Source organism: Opisthocomus hoazin, chromosome 9 (assembly GCF_030867145.1).
Source record: "Opisthocomus hoazin isolate bOpiHoa1 chromosome 9, bOpiHoa1.hap1, whole genome shotgun sequence".
In the NCBI taxonomy this organism is placed as follows: domain Eukaryota; kingdom Metazoa; phylum Chordata; class Aves; order Opisthocomiformes; family Opisthocomidae; genus Opisthocomus; species Opisthocomus hoazin.
The window spans coordinates 40,611,511-40,630,676 of NC_134422.1; the positions used below are offsets into that span (position 1 = coordinate 40,611,511).

Below are 19,166 nucleotides of genomic sequence, written 5' to 3' on the forward strand. Positions count from 1 at the left end.
GATCCAATATGACAAGCTAACTCCTGAGTTACATATTTATAGAAATTATTTCATCCTAGTAAAAAAGAAATTGGAGTTCCTGCTCGGGTAATAAAAGCCAACAGGTAACAGTCGGTGTGAACCCGTCAGCATCGCTGTTCCCAGTCCCTGTCTACCCTGTATGGACACGCACGTGAGCAACTGGAAAACTCCTCCCCTTTCAGGAGGAGGAAAGGAATGTAAATTCTTGCCTGCCTTGCTACAGTGCAACTTTCTGGCTTGTCCAGAAACTGGTTTCTATCAGCGATGACTTACATTGACACTGGGAATCGGCTAAGTCACACTTTATTCAGTCTTGAATAAAAAATTCTCTTTCTCTGGAGTCTGAAACAATAGTAGTTAGGTAGCTTCAGTAGGACTGCTGGTGATTACTTCATACACATCGACACCTATCTCGTAAAAACTGGCACAAAGAGGGCATTATTCAAAATACATTTATATTCCTATGTGCAACATACTTCAGCAGACTGCATTGCAAATGAGTTATTCAAATAGCAACAAACCAAAAGTAAATACTGCCATTTTTAATTTCCTGGAAGTGAACTGATATGGGACACACTGAAAGGAATTCTACAAAAAGAAACCACTTACAGAGCGAGAAGCATGTATTTAATTCAATGCTTTGCAAAGATACATGAATAAAGCTATGTGCATGACTTTCTTTAGGGATGGCCCCAGCTGTTTATTTATTTTTTTTTTTTAAGGAACAAACAAGAAACGTGGAGAGCACAGATGCAATAAAGAAACAAAAAAAACCTAAGTAAGTTTGTACCCACATACTTTACAAAATAAAGCATGTCAGTGGCACAAAACGTCCTCTATACTGTATGACCAACAAATAAATGCACTGTAACATTGTTCTCTCAAACACCACAAGCCTAACACTAAGCTCCGAGAATGACAGTGACAGCAGGCATCTTTATTCCATCAGCCTTCTACAGAGTCATTTAGCACCATCACTTTTTTGCTGGGTTTTTTTTGCCCTGCCTGTCTCCTTTCTCGAAGTAACAACAGAAGCATAGCACCTTTTAATGTCTAAAATAAAAACAGGAATATTAAATGCATCCCAACTTCCAGAGATGAGGTAGCTCATGCTAAAGAAACGATGGAACTTTCTTGCCTTGACAGCTCAAGGCGAATAAGTCAAATTACTGGTGATGCACGTCTGGATGTCAGCTAAAAACAATGAATTTCTAAACTTTCTTTTTCTTTATTAGCAATTGGTCTGATATACATGTGAATGATTTGCAACATACATAAACTGGCACCATATATAAGACATCTGTATAGTTTGATATGTAATGGCTTCTTAGATGGGCAAGTATTGGAAAATCAACAAGTATTGGGTTTACGATGTATTTGGAAGATTAAGGATCATTTGATAGAATTCCACAGATAGGTTGTGAGAAGTGAAGTCTGGCCTTAAAATTTAAGACAAGGGACACCCCTACTGAAAACTCATATTTACCCCAGTAGTATTTTTACTTCATAAATTAATTGTGGCTATGGAGTACTCTTCTGAGCAGACTATTACACAGGAAAGTGCAGGAAAGACAATGCCAAATTAAGATGATCTTGTCTGAAGAGATCTTCTTCTACGAAAGACATAGATTTCTGTTAATGACTATCATAATGGCAACCACAGGAAGACAAACTGGGGTTGAGGGAGTAGGTGCGATTGAAATACAGCCAACGGTTCGCAAAAGTGCTCTACTTTTCTGTTATTCAGTATGCATCCAAGCAAAAGAAATAATCCTTAGAGTTTTGCATAGTCCCATGTTAAAACCATCTTATTTTGAATACCTGTAAATTTCAAAACAATTTGAAACAAGAGAGAGGAAAAAGATTCATATTACTTTTAAAACGTGGTCATCAATCCTCTTAGAATTGTACTGTCGTACTAAAAAGTTGGTTTCAAACATTTCAAAAGGAAGGTTTGTAAGTAAAATAAATATTCAAAAGGAGGCCGGGCATTTAAAAAGAACCGTATATACAATGCTGATCCAATATCAGCCATTACTTCAAGAGTCTCAGGATTAACTTCAATCAAAGTTCGTGTGTTTAATTGCTGCTGTTGCTGGGTAGTGTGTTAATTTCCCCCCTTCCTCTTACAGAAAGCAAACTGGCCCAACTTCCATCCCAAATTCCTGGTCGGTACTGCCAATGTCCACTGGTGCAATATCTATGATAGGTAAGCGTGCCACGTTCTGTGTTCTGTACTCAAAGACAGTCTTGCCCACATTCCCATTACGTTTCTGGAGGGGGGGAAAAAAAGAAAAAAAAAAAGAAAATAAAAAAGAAAAAGAAAACCTTAGGTGAGAGCTCATGTCAGAAACAGCCTGAATTCCACCTGGTGAGCCTGTTGTCTGAGGTCATACAGGAAGACCTCGCTGTACCTCCACTGAACAACACAGCCCTGTCTGTACTGCAACTTGGTGGTTTTAAAATGCATGTATCTCGTGTTTACAGTGATGAACAGACCTGTCGGATCGACACTGCAGGGTCTCCCCCTCAAGCTGGGCTGATTACATCATGAAATCCTTCTCTACGTGTTCATACACACCCCTGCACGTGTATTCTTGAGCTATGCTACTTTAAAGCACAGACAGTACTCTAATTCATTTTAAGTGCAAAACTGATTTTAAAAGTATTTCGCCAGTCCCTTGGACTTGGCTGAGAATGCCAATGTACACGAAAAAGTGTACTACTTGCTGGGTTTTATGCCCACTAAGATTTTTTGGGGGGGAACATTTTCCTCTCCAACTCAGTGATAGTAGCAGTGGGTTTCCTCCAGCGTATTGCTGCATAACCTCACCCATCTGGCAGAGAAACGGTTGAGGTTATCTCACCGCTTTGTGTGATTCCACACACAGGTACATGAGAACTGGAAAACGCAAAATGGCAAGATACGGATCTCAGCATGCTCATTAGCAACCCGTCAACCGTTAATATCCTCTAAATAGCGCAGACTTCTACAACGTGAAGCTAGAATTGCAGGAAAACACCTATTTGATCAGTTATTTCTACAATTCATGGTGAAATTCTGCAGCATTTTAATTACTCCATTCTACGGATTTTTTGCTAACTCATGGAAGAACTGAAACCTTGAGAAGACAAAAGTCTTTCTTCTCCGTAACACATGACGAACCCCCCGAACTTACAGAGCAGCTGTCATGCAGAACGGTGTATCGGAATCGGCTGTTCCCCTCTGCTTTGATCTCCAGGTCATTGGCCCCTTTCAGAATTACAGCTTTTTTCAGGTTCTTCGTCTGGTCATCCATGTACCCCACGCTGTTTTTACAGAGGTAAGTGATATTCTGGGAAGCTTCTTTTGACAGGAGGCGCAGGAATGTCATCTGAGTGACAGCTGTATCCCCATACACAAACTGTGAAGAAACAGATCAACATAAACATTAAGAGTTCATGGATTTTAGAAATATCTGTCATTACCGTAACCCCTTCCAGAGACGACTAGCAGGAGCCCTATTACCTAAAATCTAAGAACAGTTTCTCTTGTAATTTGTTGCTGGTTGACGACAAAGAAATGTAGACCTCCTGTAACAGGGATCATTTTGGAGAATTCTGACCGTAAAGCTCTGCAGCTGAACAAACTGAAAGGCAGTTGGGTCTCCACAGAAATGCCAAGTTTTGGAATGAATTCTACCTTCTTCCAAAAAGGGATTTGGTAGGAGCTAAACCTTCTGTACGAAAAGGCACTCAGAAAACCCTTGTATAGTGTACCTGCTACATTACAACTTCAGCAGCTTGTTTTCTATAGGCTTTGATTATATTTAGAAGCGTCACAAACAGTCAAAGATTGAACTATATAAAAACAACTACAGATTTGCATATGGACTTTATCAACTAATTAACTTAAACAGAAGTTTGAAAAATATTTTATAATGTACAGCTGTGTCTATAAAAAACTGAAGCAATTTTTTTTACCAATAACAAAAAATCTAAAATTCCTGATCTATTTTCCCTACCTGTACAGGTTTCATTTTATTCTTGCTTTGTGAATCATTGCAACAACAACAACAACAAAGTCACGCATGACTAAAAATGTATATGTTTCTCTGAAACTGATGAAGAAAAAAGAAAATCTTACACACTGACACCATCATTTTTTATAAAATGTGTTATCTCTGTTTAGCAATCTTGGACATATTTATTATTTAGAATCTCTAAGGAGCGCATATGACTATCACACAGATCGTACTGTTAGCTATCAAATCTGACAGTGTTTTCAAAAATGAAATACTTTTATAGGACTCCTGAAGGCAATTTCTTCCTCTGAAGAGCATCTGACTTACAAAAACCCTACAAGCAGCTCTGCAGGCAGCTAAACGTCAACCGTGGTATCCTGGGTCATGGCAAGTTCTCCTGAATTTAATAAGAAGGCAAAGCATCTCAATAAAATCAATCGGTATCACTTCTGTTCTCCGCATCACAGTTCTCTGTTCTCCATTGTTGAAGTTCTGAACTGCCACCAGGAATCCAACTGATAACAGCAGTATTATTTTTACACACCAAATACTTATTTTAAAGGTATTTAATTGCTTCCTATGAAATAACAGTTGAAAATAGTTTCTGTGCTTTTGATTTGATGAACTAGGAATAAAAATGGCAGAAGCTTGTTAATTAATTATATACTTTGCATAGCATAAACTTCTGTTATTTGGCAGGATCATTAAGCCTACTTAGAAGTTACCACAGAGGGAAAACCCAACAGAGAGCTCAGAGTGAACTTTTGTCTGCCTGGAGACTGATGCATTTGGCATGGAGCATTCTGACACACATGACAACAATCATACTTCTTTTAAAAAAAGGTTTAGCTGAGAGGATTTATAAAGTAAGCTTTGTATTCTTTAGCAGTAAAAAGCCTTCCAAAAAAAAAAGGGTACAATTCAATTAAAACAGCAGTGACTTAAATCATATATCAGGGTAAAAGTACACTTTCTAAGGACAAGGATAGTGAGTTATGGAAGTAGGCTGCTAGAGAAGTTGAAGTTTTGCAGATCAAGAGAAGCGAAGCTCTGCCAGCAATGGTATACTTAGAGCCAATCCTGCCTTACATGCACTTGCACTGTTTCTCCCAGATCTTTGCTATTATTACTGTATGGTAACAACCAATTGAACATAAGCCAATCAATCAACAGTTATAATGTTCTGACTGTAGCAGAATCTGCTCAGAATAGCAGATGAAGTTCTAAACTAGAAGGAAATAAGTTTCATAGCAGTTGATTCTTGACATTAAATATATTTCATTACCTGTGATCCCCTGTTCATATCAAGGCCATACCAAATAGGCTTTTGATCAGATGACCTGCTGGCCCACCACATTTTAAGTGGTATAGTAGATGGGTTTGCAGAAATACAGGACTCTCCAGTCTCCATGTTGCAATACACTTTTATAGCATCTTCAACGCATCCCTGGTTAGGATCAATCCAATATTCACCTACGAAGAACATAAAATGTGATTCCGTTACATCACTAAGATTCTTGAAATAACTGGGGAGACATAAGCAAAAGTGTGTCATGACAGTACAAAACACAAGGAAAACAGGCATAGGTTTCACATAATCTGATGCGTGTTTTGATGCGCATGTCAGGTACACGCTATGATGTTCCTTCAAGGTACAAGCTGATCAGCATTTCAAATATTTCAAAACTGGGGAATGCAGACTTCAAAGTTGGTTAAGGTTACTTAAGCCTATTGCAAAGCTCCTGGACACTCCCAGTGCACAAAAAACACACAATGGCTAGAAGATAATTTTCCCTACACATGAGAAACCAACGGCAGCCCCTCCTAATGTCAATGTTGGAGGCAAAGTTTCAGGAAACAGGGAGAAATCCGGTAAGGCCTGCCGCTAATTACCTCTACCCTCCAGTCTGTTCTGATTTATCACTGGTAATCCATATAAATGAGGGAAAGTCCTAGATGGCACGTTAGTGCATCACCACCTACTAACCGTCACTACGGAGCAGCAGCAGAGAATTCTGGATGGAAAGCACTCATAGGTCATTGGCCCACAAGTAACATTTTGAGCTAAGAGCAATCAAGCAAATATTCACAATCGGTGTACCAACCTAGCTCTGTCAGCATATAAGCGGTACTCCGTGGTGAAAACACGTGTTCCATGGAAGCATAAAGTATTTTAAATTAAAATATATCTGAATAAATATATATGAGATACATTTGAATATATACTTCTTTAGCAAGAAGAAGTTTTCAAGCTCCTAGTGTGAGTGCCAGTTTAGACCATCAAAATCTGCGTTACACATTTTTCCAGTGACCAAGTGTCTCCTGGAAATAAGACAGAATCCTACGGCGCGTAGAGGAGATGGTGTGTTCATACGCACCGCTCTTCTTGGATGGGTGGCACAGCTTCAGGTCATCGCAAGTCCGTGCTGGGTGTTTCTTCGAGCCGTCTGGGCTGCGCATAGTCTCAATCTGGCTGCTCAGTGACTTCAGCGTGGCGTGGACTCCTGGGTCTGTTTTATTATGGTCGTCTGGGGCTGCTTCATCTTCAGTAAATTCTGGTAGGGGATCTGCCATGGCATCGTCATAGTGTCCCATAATGTCACCAATGGCAGCAGTGAGATGGCCTGGAGGTCCTGGGGGGCCAGGAGGGCCAGGATCACCTGGTGGACCCTAAGGTAAAAAAAAAAAGGCAACAGAAGCACAGCAGAGTAAATACTATACAAAATGACAGTAAAGCCAGACGCTAAAAAAATCAAAACTTCACGGCCAGCCGCCCTCATGTGCAGGGAAAATTCAGACATAGATAAACAATTCCCATTTCCAGGAACAGGAGTGATTAGAACTGCACGTGAGGTATTGTCTCTGCTTCATGCCCTCTTTCCACCTATCTTAATACCTTGCTCAACTTTTTCTTACTCCTGATCTCAGATTTTACAGCTGGAAAAAGTCATCAAGGAATAGCTGCCTCATTCCACTTTTTTAAGCCATCTTTCCCTCCTTATTCAAATCCCTGCCTAATAACTTTATTTCTTAAAGTTCTCACAGCTGTAAGTGATTTTTAGAGCAATCTAAAATTCCTGCTTCCCCTGAGACTCTTCAGGCACATTTTCAATTAGTAAATCCTGGACAGAAAATTTGGCACTAGAAATATCTTTACATTTATCCTGTGCAGTGCTGAGCTTTCTGGCCACAGGTGTGTGAGAGAATCTCCAACATACTTACTTGGCAGAGCAGGGGTTTTCCCAACTAAGTATATTTTCCTAAATGAGAGTTGTGAGGTCCTTCTGTCAACCTGAACGGTGACAGCTGGGGAGGTAACGGAGTCTTGTGACAGAACATATGTGTTAATAAACGTATCTCCACCTGCAGCCTCTGTCAGCTCTTCCCTGGCAGCAGAAAGTCTGGAACATACTTTCCTTGCACGCTGGATGCTCTAGTGCATCCGATGGTATATCAGAACATGGCATTTCCTTTGAGAGTAATTACCTCAGAATTCACAACTAGCGCTCCAAATGCTTACTACAGAGCACACACCCAAACTAACACACGCTGTGTCTGACTAATGAAATCCTAACTCTTATTTCCTGCTTTGTGGTTCCAAAGAAGGTAACCTCTTCCCTCCATATTCCCATCAACTTACCTCAGGTCCTGCTTCTCCTACACTTCCTCTAACACCAGGAGGCCCAACTGGCCCAAGCGGACCAGGACTTCCATCCTTGCCCGAAGGACCAACTGGACCTGGAGGACCCTAGAAAACACAAGAGAAAAAGTGAATGTATTTTAGCATTTAGTAACAAAGCAACACAAAACAGCCCTCTACAAGCAATATCTTTACAGGAAACAACCCAGTTATTTGTGTCTATTACCAAACTTTTAAAACCCGTCCTTTTCTTCTTCTCTAAAAGTGAGCAGGCAGTTTCAACGTTGTTCTTCTGCAGTCAATCACCTCAGCCAACATACCTTTGATCAGCTGCATGCTTCTTCCAAAACCATTTAAGTGGGTTTAATTCCAGGTGCTACGCATACTGGAGTAGCTGCTGTACGCCCACACATATACAGACTCGAGATATACTGTCACTTGGGAACAAGTGACAAGGGAACAAACCAAGGGAGTCATATTTATCCTCTACTTTTGGGTGGATAACATACATGGGTGTAGGAGAGGCAGAGCAGCAATCAGCAGAGCTGCCGCATACATGGCTTTGCATCAGCTGCAGCAAAAGCATCGGTAAAAAGAGACTGTAGCCCTGTAGTTACTCTGAACTGACCTTTTTATCTAGCTATAAACTCCACTTATGTCAGAGCTTTACTATATTAAACAAACTAATGCCTCTCAGCAAAAGACAGTAGCGTAATCACCACATGATACCAAAGTCAATAAAAGCCAGTGAAATAAAAGTGAAGCAGAAACTGAAATCTGATTGTGGAAAAAATCAAGAAAAATCCTTCAACCTGAAACATTCTACTCACCCGAGGACCAAATGGGCCTGGAATGCCAGGACTGCCCTGTTCACCAATAGGACCCTAAACAGAAGAAATTATCATATCATTATGGTATTTAAAGCATATTCCTTCGGTTTTGAAGAATTAGCACGTGACATACCCAATTCTGCACGAACAGGATTATAATATACATGAACAACAGCAGTACCTTTCCCTGTTGTGATTCATTTTCATTCTATTGCTCTCTTTTGTCACAAAGTAACAACTGTAATCACAATTTACAGAATTTACTAGTGCTTGGCTGTATATAAAGTTGCTTCTGCAGAAAAGCTTTGCTTTTGTAGCATTTAGAAACAGATTGGCTTACAAAAAAGTAACTGACAGCGCTATTATCAAGGGGAAAGATGCTTTGGGTGTTGGGGTTTTTTGCTGACTCTCTTCCTGCACATTGCACAGGATCAGTGAACAACTGTAAAAACCCTAAGTTTTCCATGGTATTTCCATTCAATTACCACTGAAATAATGAAGTTATTGCAAGTATTAGCGAGAGATACTATCACAGTCCTTCTCGGATTTTGCATTTGATCCCTTGACTGTAAAGTGTTCAACCACTGACACAAAGCATTTCACACTCTACTGTGCTTATCTGAAACTATCAGCTTTTGTTATCACCCTGTGCTGACAGTGCTCGGTCACTGCAGGTCACTTCCACAAATGGAGCAAGAGTAGGAGAACACGTATCTTGCAATAGTATTGTTAAATTGCATTATAATATTAGCAAGTACAGACAGCCAGGCTACTCTCAAACACCTTGTGGGGAAAAAAATCACTCATGTTTGGGTTTTCTTCCATTTTAAAAAACTGCATTGCTGATACATTATTTAACTATCAAGGAAATAAAATTATAGTAAAAACAGAACAACTTACAGGAGGACCAGGAAGACCTTGAAGCCCAGTGAAACCCCTGTGACCTTTCTGGCCCCTGTCGCCTCGATCTCCATTGTCACCTTTGTCACCACGAGGTCCTTGGGGACCCTGTAAAAATCAGCGATGAAATCTAAAATTCTGAACTGGAAAAACAACCCCAACCTCAAAAACCCTTCATTTGCTTTTAGACACTGCATTCAGACCTCCTTCACTTCTAAAGCTAGAAAGAAGGTGATGCTGGGGCAGCTCCAAAAATCTTAAATCTTTACCAAAGAATAATAATTACAGAAAATGCTGTTGTGCTTAATTATAGTTGTCGTAACTTTAGTCTGTTTAGCCTGTAGTTGTAAAACTCTGTAATAACGATACTAAATAATGTACATAAAATTTTTAAGATTGGGAAATTTGTTTTTTTAAGATTGAGAAATTTCTTTGCCTTACTGGATATGGCAAATGATTTTTGTAGATGAGACTGAAATATTTCTCACAGACTCCTAATGATAAAATGTATTTTCAGTATTAAATCCTCCATTTTGCATCTTTCCTTCTCACAGCTCCTTTCACCTGCACTATGATTAACGTACAACTGAAGTTACATTCCCTAGCTACAGACAAGGCTCAGGCTCCCCGGTACAAACAGCTTGGTTCTATTACCGTCACAATGGCACTCTTGGTATTTTTGATAGTTTCAAACTTTTCATACTAATTCAAGAATCATTGGAAAAAATGGCTTCTGCTTTCAATTCTGTATTTCCCAGCCCAAACTGCACGCTGAATTTCTCACTTCTAGATTCCAAATAGTTTATCAATGGCATCATTATCATTACCTACTCGATAAACTTTTCCTGTCTCTCATATGACATCTGTGTAGGGACAGGACAACATTCTTCTCAATTTCCCAAGTTTGCAATTAATTTTTTGTTCCAAGCTTGGATTGTAAGAGAGTTATGTAACACAAAAAGATGGGTTTTGTTTGTTTTCCATTTGGACTGAAGTCAGAATCTCATGAGTTGAATTAAGGCAGTTTCATGGGAACAGGTGATTTTGTTATATTTCTGCCATTTTTATCTAAAAATCTGCCTTTTTGTTCAGCATTCATTTCTTTACCCCTTATTTGAACCGTCAAATGCAGACGCCAGCCATTCGCTGACTCCGGTCCTACCATCATCCAGGCAGCAACACACCCCAAATAAAGAGGCTTCCAAAGCATTTGTTATTGCTCTGCAATTATTTTGAAAGAAAGTGTAGAAATATTACTGTATTCGAACTGTTTTGTACAGCTTTGCAGCTCAGCAGACTACCTGCATGCACCTGCAGTCAGAACACTGGAAGTTGAAGCCCTGCTCAGCATTCTAGTTTGGGCTCAGTTTCTCATACCCTCGGCTTTAAAAAGCGTCTCAGATAAAACCACAGTGACCACGGAGAACTTACTGGCAAACCTCTTTTTCCTGCACGACCTGGGGGACCCATCGGACCTCGAGAACCCTACAAAGATTGCATACATAAAATATGTGAAGCAATGCACAAAAGCATACACAGTAGTTTTTTTGCTAAACAAAGTATTAAAAAGAAAAAAAAAAAAAAAAGCCTCACTTACAGTTTCACCTCTTTGACCTGCATCTCCTGGAGGGCCAACAGGACCTGGAGTTCCTGGACCCCCCGGCGAACCTGGTAAACCTGCAGGGCCAGGTTCACCACGATCACCCTGCAAAACATAATTTCAGCATTATTCATCTAAAGAAGACTGGACTGGACCAAAGCAACATGACTCTAGCATTGCTAATCTAATTTCTAGAAATTACGATCTACAAAGATACTCCTGCTGTATGAACTCAAGTCGGAGTTTGTAGAGGCAGGTGTTCTTAGCCTTTTAGCCAGGTTTCCTCAACTTTGAGAGAGACTACTTATGCAAAGCTGTGATACACTTTCAGAACAAGTTCTCCATTCAAGTTAACTGAATGAAGAGAAATCCAGAAACAATCAGTAATAAAATGGATATTTCCAGAAGTGACTTAAGAAAACAATATATTCTTACACGTTCTCCAACAGCTCCATCTCGTCCAGGAGTACCGTCATTACCAGCAGGTCCCTAGAATTATGGAATAAAAATAGGGCTATTGATTAGCTCTGTAATCTTGCACTTCTATAACAAGAACTAGAAAGTTGTTCTACACCTCTAACTTCAAGTCGAGGAGAATGACCACTAGAGGCCTTTTTTGCATGTTACGAGGCTCTAATACTTACTTCTGGACCAGCTTCACCTACAGGTCCTGTGGCACCTGACTGGCCAATAGGTCCTGGGGGACCTTTATCACCAGGTGGCCCTGTGGGACCTTGCTTCCCTGGTGTACCCTAAAAAAGATAAGAAATCTCATATCAAAAATCTAATCAAAAAACAAAGAAAGCACAAAAACCCTGCTATCTGCAAAATGCTATGCATTAATTCAGTCTGAAGTACAATCAGCATTTGTAACTTCCAAAAACTGGTAATTCTGATAGATTTTGAATATATGTTTAACATACTGCGTATTTTCACGCAGTTTGTGTTACTTGCTTTTGAATAGGCTTTTATTGACTAGAAGCTGCATGTGAAGTTAGTCTGTCTAGTAGCAACTCTCTAAGCACACACTGCCTTGATATATCAGTATGTCCGATGGCATTATCCACAATAAGTAAGGTCTTTTCGACTCCGGAAAAATGTCATGCAGTTTGAAATAAGGAACATGATTTTTTTTTTTTTTTTTTTTGGTCTGTGTCAACACCAACAAATCTTGTTAGCCTGGAATAATTTCTGGCGAACCGCATTGACTTCTGGATCCAGTGGCAACGGCAGATCCTCCATACCACCCCTTCTACTAATACTCTATTTAATGACTTGATATCCTGGGTCATTAGGCTTTCCTATAACTATCTACAACCCTGCATGAAAGCACAGAGAGTACAAATGGCAATTCTGAAGATTGTCGTTCACAATTTATGAAATAGCAAAGTATTTACTCACATTCAAGTGACTTTGGGCACCTAAATGAAGAGCCTGGGGTTGTTTTTTTCAAGGATCTAGTTTTAAGTCAAATAGGAATATTTTAGCCAGAAGTCTGGATGCTATTTTACCCACCTACTCTTCATTCAGGTTCAGATCTTCCATTATGGCAGAAACAAAATCTCCCACCTCACGCATTTGCAAGAGATTTAGTTATTTACTACTCTCTCTACATTCGCTCCTGCAATTGGAATTTCCCAGCTTTCTCCTCGTGCTACGGGGCACTGTGCTCTCGATCCCACAAAGACGCGAGAATGCCCGAGGCTGGTGGCGTATTGCCTCGATGGTTACTTACTGCGGGCCCCGGCAGCCCTGGCATGCCTCTTTCCCCTCGCTGCCCAGGCATACCAACAATGCCTCTTTGACCAGTAGTTCCTGCTGGACCAGGGGGGCCATCGGGGCCCTGAAATCCACAAAGGATAAAACAACGTTACTATCATTTCAGTAGCAGTGAGTGAGTGTAAGTAACGCTGAGACCAAGCCCAGAGCTTGTCTAGGGAGAGTGAATAACATCACTCAGGACGCACCGGCTGCCCGTCTTCCCCTGCGTCCCCCTTGTCTCCAGGACCACCAGGAGGCCCAGCTGGTCCTCGATCGCCCACACGGCCATGAGAACCAGGATCACCACGAAGACCCGGCGGACCTTCTTTTCCTGGCTCACCAATAGGCCCGGCAGGCCCCGGAGCTCCCTAAGAAGATTAAAACACCTCGTTATATTGGACCTTTTTCTGATCAGGACAACTAAATTCTAAGGACTGTGTTTTGATTAACTAGTAGCATGTATAGTCTAAGGAAGGCCCAAAGCGTGAATGAGCTAAGAGCTGTTATTATCTCATTTACAATCAAATGAGATGAAATAAACTTTTTGTCAAATTATGCCTAAGCTCCCCCCTCCCCTCAATTTGCAATTCCAAACTACCTCCTTTAAATGATACTCTTTTTTTTGTCTATATTTCTTTTCTTTTTGTTACCTCAGATGTACAGCTACTGCTAGAAAACTCACCATTTCCCATTCTTTCCAATACCATCAAGCTAAAGTCCACATTCAAACTTTTCATTCACATGGTACAAATTAGTGTTTTAATGGACCTTTGTTCATTTCTCAGATACTTTTAAAAGACTTCACATCCGTATTATGCTTTCCATCAACTTCACGTTTTGACAGACTCACAATGACCGTACATTGTTTTTCTCATTAGAACACTAAAAGGCATAGGAAGAGTGTGGCACTGTTCTGTGTGGAGTTGAATCCTCACTTGTTGATACACAACTATTTTTTTTTCAGTGTTTCTGAATATGTTTAGACATGAGAGATTCTGTGGGCTTGTTTTGGGTTTTTTTGTTTTTATTTTGGTTTTTTGTTTTTTGTTTTAATTTATTTTAATGGATCTTCTGAGTAAGTCCACCAATGAGATAACCCAGCAGGGGCCTCTTCCGTTTCCTAAAACTCTCCTAACTTCAGTCACTACAGAATAGACAAACAAGTAAAAAGTACTGAAAGATACAGGTTGTTGTTTTGTTCCTATAAGCAATGAAGTCGTTAGAGCAGCTTGCACAGCTCAAAGCCTACTCAGTGAAAAGTCTTGCACTAATTTGGACACACTGACACTAGACCATGCAGTCGGATGTAAGAACGCTTGTGAACGCTGACAAGCTGTTCTCTTCTATAGCACTGGGCCACGAATACTGCTTTACCTGTCCTGCTTTATTTAGTCTTCAGGTTTTCAACAACCAGTTTATAAAACACACCTATTAGGAATCTGACAATTGACTTACAGTAGGTCCTGGAGGCCCAACTCTTCCAGCAGATCCTGGGAATCCAGTAGCACCCTAAAAAATATTTTAATGCCAAATTCATTGAAAGAAATACAGCACTGGTTACCTCAAATATTCTCAGCTGAATCAGTGAGCAAATGTCCTAATTACAGACTGTGAAAAACAAGCTGAGATGAGGAACTATTTTTATTTTTAAAATTTCAGTACTAGATTATCTGCAGTCAGGTCACAAAAAAACCAAAATCCACTTACAGGTGGACCCTGCGTTCCTCTACCACCTTTCAGACCAGGAACACCTGAAGGGCCCTAAGAAGAGAGGAGAAAGAGAGGGGTGATAGTGAACACTCAGGACATTTTAAATCAGCAAGATCAGATCAGCCTATGCCACTGGTTCTCTGACGCCAGTATTTACACTTACCGGTGGACCAGGAGACCCAGCAAGACCCTGTGGTCCTGGAGATCCAGCATCTCCTTTCTGTCCAGGCTCTCCAGGTTCGCCTTTCACACCTGGCTGACCATCAGGGCCCTGTAAGAAATAACATTTAGAAGAGACATTAGGTCAGAGAATACCAAATCCTTCCAGCCTAACAGAGTCATTTTGTAGGGGACTTCTAGAAGGCAAAATATAAGAGGGGAACGTATCAGCCCAGAAAACAGCGCATTTGCTCAACAGTTCAGTTCAAGAAAACTGTAACAGTTCAGCACAGTCTTTAGATCACAGATGAGCTTTTTTGAAGTCTGTGAAGTCAGAAGTTCCATTTAAAATATTTTCTTATCTAACTCACATTTCTCTTTCCTTTAGAATTTCTATTTTTCTCAGCAGCTATTTCATAACTAAAAGCAAAAGGGACTGAACACTGTCTTTTCTAGTCTTTTTTTCCCACCAAGGGAAGCAGGTGCCTGACTCTTTGTGAAAGGTCTGAAATACAATATTTAGACTGTGGGAAATTCTGGGATATTCACCGGGAAACTCCATTTGGCCCATCAGTTCATTCCAGCCTTCACTACTCACACAGCTAATCTTTGCTCCCCTTATAACTTGCCTTATTTTAATCTCAAAGGAGCAACATAGCATATTCATGATAATATGAAATCTGGTGAACAATTACATAATCCTATCAACAAAACCACTTTTCAAGTGTCTAGGGTATTTACTGGCCCTCTTCTTTACTTGAGACACTGGTGGGAAAAAGAAACAGCTCTTCTTGCCACAAAAATGTGACTTACGCTCCAGAACACTGCAGGATTATTCATAATGAAGGAAACTAAGCATGTCAAAGCATGACTAAAGGAAACTCATTAGTGTTATAAAACACATACCGGAGGACCAGCAAAACCAACAGCGCCAGTTGGGCCATTTTCTCCTCGGGAACCCTGGTCAAAACATTTAGGAGAACAGATTTAACATAAAAGTCTTTCTATACACGCTATAATTTTGCAGTAAAATATACAAGAAGGGATGCTAACTATTAACTGTCATAAGTGTGATTATACTTTTGCTGTATTCATCAAAATCAAATGATCTTTTAATCACAAAATAAACAATGTTAATTATGATGTTAAGATCTACCATGTGTTCAAGACTATATGTAAACTTTCAGAATTTAGAGATGGAAGGCATGTGCAAGTACTAAAACCACAACAGGTGAAATTCTGCTCACAGCCACTTCCAGTGACAGCAGGATTAGCCCAAGTGCACACACTATGCAACCCACCATTCCAGTCAAATAGACTGGGGAAAAAAAAGAAAAGTAGTTCAAAGATGTATTCTTCTACAAGGTTAGAATGGGATACAAGCTACTTCAACTGAGCTTTCCACAAAATGTTTGCTTGGAAACAGAGGAACTGAAGGCTTCCAAGCTCCAGCACTCCCCAGAAGGGCGGAAACTATTCCAATTTACACTGGAAATAAGGCTGTTCTGAATTATGACAGGGACATAATCAATTCCAAACAGTATGAAGGATCTAGAAGGGCTGAGCCTCTAACTCCCTAATCAAAGTCAACCCTTAAAATCCCAAATAGACCAAAGATGATAAGAGTTAGCATAATTAGATGAAAAATAAGACACACTTCTGTGCTTTGTCCATTAAATACTCGTATGTGTACAGTAGTATCTGGTTTGGGCATGCTTTCAAAAAGATTTCAGTAATTAAAAATGGTGGCATACTTTCAGGAGCAAGGTAAATGAGAGTAACTCTACATAAAGAACTCCCTAAAACAAGTACAGGACACAGGAACAAAATCTGTCCACAGTTCTGCAAGTGCACAGCATCACGAGAGAACTACAGATTTTGGCTACAAAGAAAGGGGAAGAAAAAGAGGAAAATGTATCAGCAAATGAGACAAAACCTGGAATCTGGCTCTGTGTTCGATACTGTTAACATGCCAGGCAAAAAACAATCATGTTTACTCACAGGGTTTCCACGGGAGCCAGGAGGACCAACTAGACCTCGAGGACCTGGTTCACCCTTAAAATAAAATAAAAGGTTATTTCCCAGGTAACTTAGTAGACAAGAAGCAGAAGTTCCAATAAATTATGGTAATATTAAGGAAGTTCGGTAGGGAATGGCATAAAAATCTGTTTACCTTTTCACCAGTGGGACCTGCTGGACCCATTGGGCCTATTGGACCAGGAAGACCCTTTTCAACAAATAAAGATAAAAGGAAATTAAAAAATTGATGCTTCAAAACTGTTAGTTTAAAACTTCTTAGATGTTGCTATTTCCATATGCTTTTTCATTCCTTTAAATTCTTCTCCTTTATCTCTGACATCTTGTTGGGTCTTTCTTACCTAAAATTTACTTGCATTTCCTCTCTGAGTGACCAAAATCCCACACCTCAAAAGCCCCACTTTCATTCACTAACTCCATCTCCTACTTTATGCAGTCTTTATGAATAAGGCCAATGACAACAAAAGCCCTGGCTTTATTTTGCTCTTAGGAGGAAATTATGTTCTTTTTTCCGCCCTTGCATAGAAGCTCTCTATTTCTTCTATGCTAGTATTTAATTGCTTAAATTAATTTGAAAGTGTCCATCATCACTATTGAAGATTGATTTGTATCTTGAAAGCTCCTCAAAAATGTCCTTTTTGTCTTCATAAGGCAGTTAGGCAAATAGGTTTGAATGTCTCCATCCAAACCCATCAACTGCATGCAATGATCCTGCAGCACCATTCATACTACCTTCTTGAACATTCAGATATCCCAGTTATGATTCCCTTTCACTAGAAGCAGAGTACTACAAACTTGCACCAAGTTTATCTCGAACAAAAGTCCCCTTCCTCCCCCAAAATCTGCACTGTAACTTAGTTCGAACTGAAGAGAAATATAAAAAAGACAGCATTAACACAGGATACCGCATCACCATCAATGTTCTTGTGATCAGTAGCAGAGAGATCTGAGGATACCTAGCTTTAGAAGAGGGATGTACATTTAGTTCACCATTACTTTATCTGTTCATTAGTTACTGAAGGCTATGCTGCCTTGCAATGACCAAGAACTGTTCTGTATCTTCAGATACTGTCTGACTTACAAAGAAATTCCAGCTCACAGCTGCTAACTGTAACTTAGTGCTTCTGTATGTTAGGGTTTCTCAAAAACACATCTCCTCTTTAACTAGAAATTTAGACCAGTCAGAATCCTCATCTTTTCTACGTATCTCAGATTTCCAAACGCCTAGCAGTTCGTACTCCAACTGGTCTGCAAAACCCAAGAATCTCAGATGGAGTGAGTTTTTGCATAAATCGCATCTAACAGCTTCTGGGAAGAAAATCTAGTCTGTGCATATACAGCAAACCCAGTACCTTTGGGATTACTCGACAGTTGGTCTATGCAGAAGTGGGCGTGCAACATGTCTTGAACATACTGGATTTATCGCATGTGAGCAGACCAGCCATGTTACTTATGCACAGGAGGTTCAAAGCTTTCCACAAGTGTCAGTGACTTACTGCCTCAGTACATTTAAGGGAATTTTCACCTGTGAAACTCAGGACAGACCGTGGGCAACTGAATCCAAACAATGAGGAGGCATCTGCCTCAGTCCAAGAGTCAGAACTGGTGGGCTTGCTTTTTAGCTATTGATCTCTCCCTGTCCCTTTTTTCGTATTTTTACTATAGTCAGCTTAGCTGAACCTCAAATGAACAAGCTACTTCTGGGAATCCTTTCCACTGACATCTTAACTCCCATTCTTCATTACGCTAAACACGGGCTTGGAACACAGACATCCCAAACCATTGTGTACAGCAGTCCTGAAAAACCTGAAGACTAAATTTGGAGGGTAAGGGGAATGAGAATGACCATCAACCCATGATATTGCCAAGTTTAGCAGTGTTTAACTCAATGAGCTGAGTACCTCTAGCACAATAAACAAGCTGGTGTGTGGAGAGCAGGTCTAAAAAGAGTGACAGATTTACTTACTCTTGCCCCGTCGTTACCAGCTGTACCTTCAGCACCTTTCTCACCTATGCCACCCTGTGGAAAATACCCAGAAAGTCTCAATTATGACACTGAATGCGAAGCAGTTCACACCTGGGAACAACTACAGTATTAAGGGACAGGGGATTTTACTCAGCACAGCAGAAATAACCAGACTTACTCTGTCACCCTTGGGGCCAGGCGTTCCAGCAATCCCTCGTTCTCCAGGCATACCCTGAAGACCCGGTGGGCCTGGATCACCAGGCGTCCCACTAGGGCCTGGGCTTCCCTGAAACAAATAAAGAACAAGATGTTGTCGCTTCATCTGAGAAGCATCTTTGTCTCTAGGCTGCAGAACACGTTGTGCCTGTGCTAAAGTCTCTGGGGTACAGTTTTAAGTAATAATTTTCTCTTAAATTTGGAATTTATTCATTTCCAAATACTTTTCTTTTCCCATTGTGTTACTCAGGAAGTTCAGTTGTAATACTGCAGTCCTTCCAAATATATTACTATTTACTCAGTGCACACTGAGGATGCAAAC

General features: G+C 40.3%; 1 protein-coding gene across 3 annotated transcripts in view; it reads right to left on the minus strand.

Annotated features, from left to right (window-relative positions):
- Nucleotides 1–365: 365 nt before the first annotated feature.
- Nucleotides 366–19,166, minus strand: part of COL5A2 (collagen type V alpha 2 chain) — a 188,475-nt gene continuing 169,674 nt past the window's right edge. For all 3 annotated transcript variants that reach the window (XM_075430219.1, XM_075430218.1, XM_075430217.1), the window contains 21 exons: nucleotides 18,807–18,914; nucleotides 18,629–18,682; nucleotides 16,799–16,852; nucleotides 16,627–16,680; nucleotides 15,532–15,585; nucleotides 14,630–14,737; nucleotides 14,464–14,517; nucleotides 14,212–14,265; nucleotides 12,963–13,124; nucleotides 12,731–12,838; nucleotides 11,640–11,747; nucleotides 11,431–11,484; nucleotides 10,993–11,100; nucleotides 10,827–10,880; nucleotides 9,396–9,503; nucleotides 8,496–8,549; nucleotides 7,666–7,773; nucleotides 6,404–6,695; nucleotides 5,311–5,498; nucleotides 3,201–3,425; nucleotides 366–2,294 (listed from right to left, as the gene is read on the minus strand). In XM_075430219.1, the coding sequence (XP_075286334.1) occupies nucleotides 2,148–2,294; nucleotides 3,201–3,425; nucleotides 5,311–5,498; nucleotides 6,404–6,695; nucleotides 7,666–7,773; nucleotides 8,496–8,549; nucleotides 9,396–9,503; nucleotides 10,827–10,880; nucleotides 10,993–11,100; nucleotides 11,431–11,484; nucleotides 11,640–11,747; nucleotides 12,731–12,838; nucleotides 12,963–13,124; nucleotides 14,212–14,265; nucleotides 14,464–14,517; nucleotides 14,630–14,737; nucleotides 15,532–15,585; nucleotides 16,627–16,680; nucleotides 16,799–16,852; nucleotides 18,629–18,682; nucleotides 18,807–18,914 (2,256 nt within the window). In that variant the 3' untranslated portion in view covers nucleotides 366–2,147. The remainder of the gene's footprint in view (nucleotides 2,295–3,200; nucleotides 3,426–5,310; nucleotides 5,499–6,403; nucleotides 6,696–7,665; nucleotides 7,774–8,495; nucleotides 8,550–9,395; nucleotides 9,504–10,826; nucleotides 10,881–10,992; nucleotides 11,101–11,430; nucleotides 11,485–11,639; nucleotides 11,748–12,730; nucleotides 12,839–12,962; nucleotides 13,125–14,211; nucleotides 14,266–14,463; nucleotides 14,518–14,629; nucleotides 14,738–15,531; nucleotides 15,586–16,626; nucleotides 16,681–16,798; nucleotides 16,853–18,628; nucleotides 18,683–18,806; nucleotides 18,915–19,166) is intronic.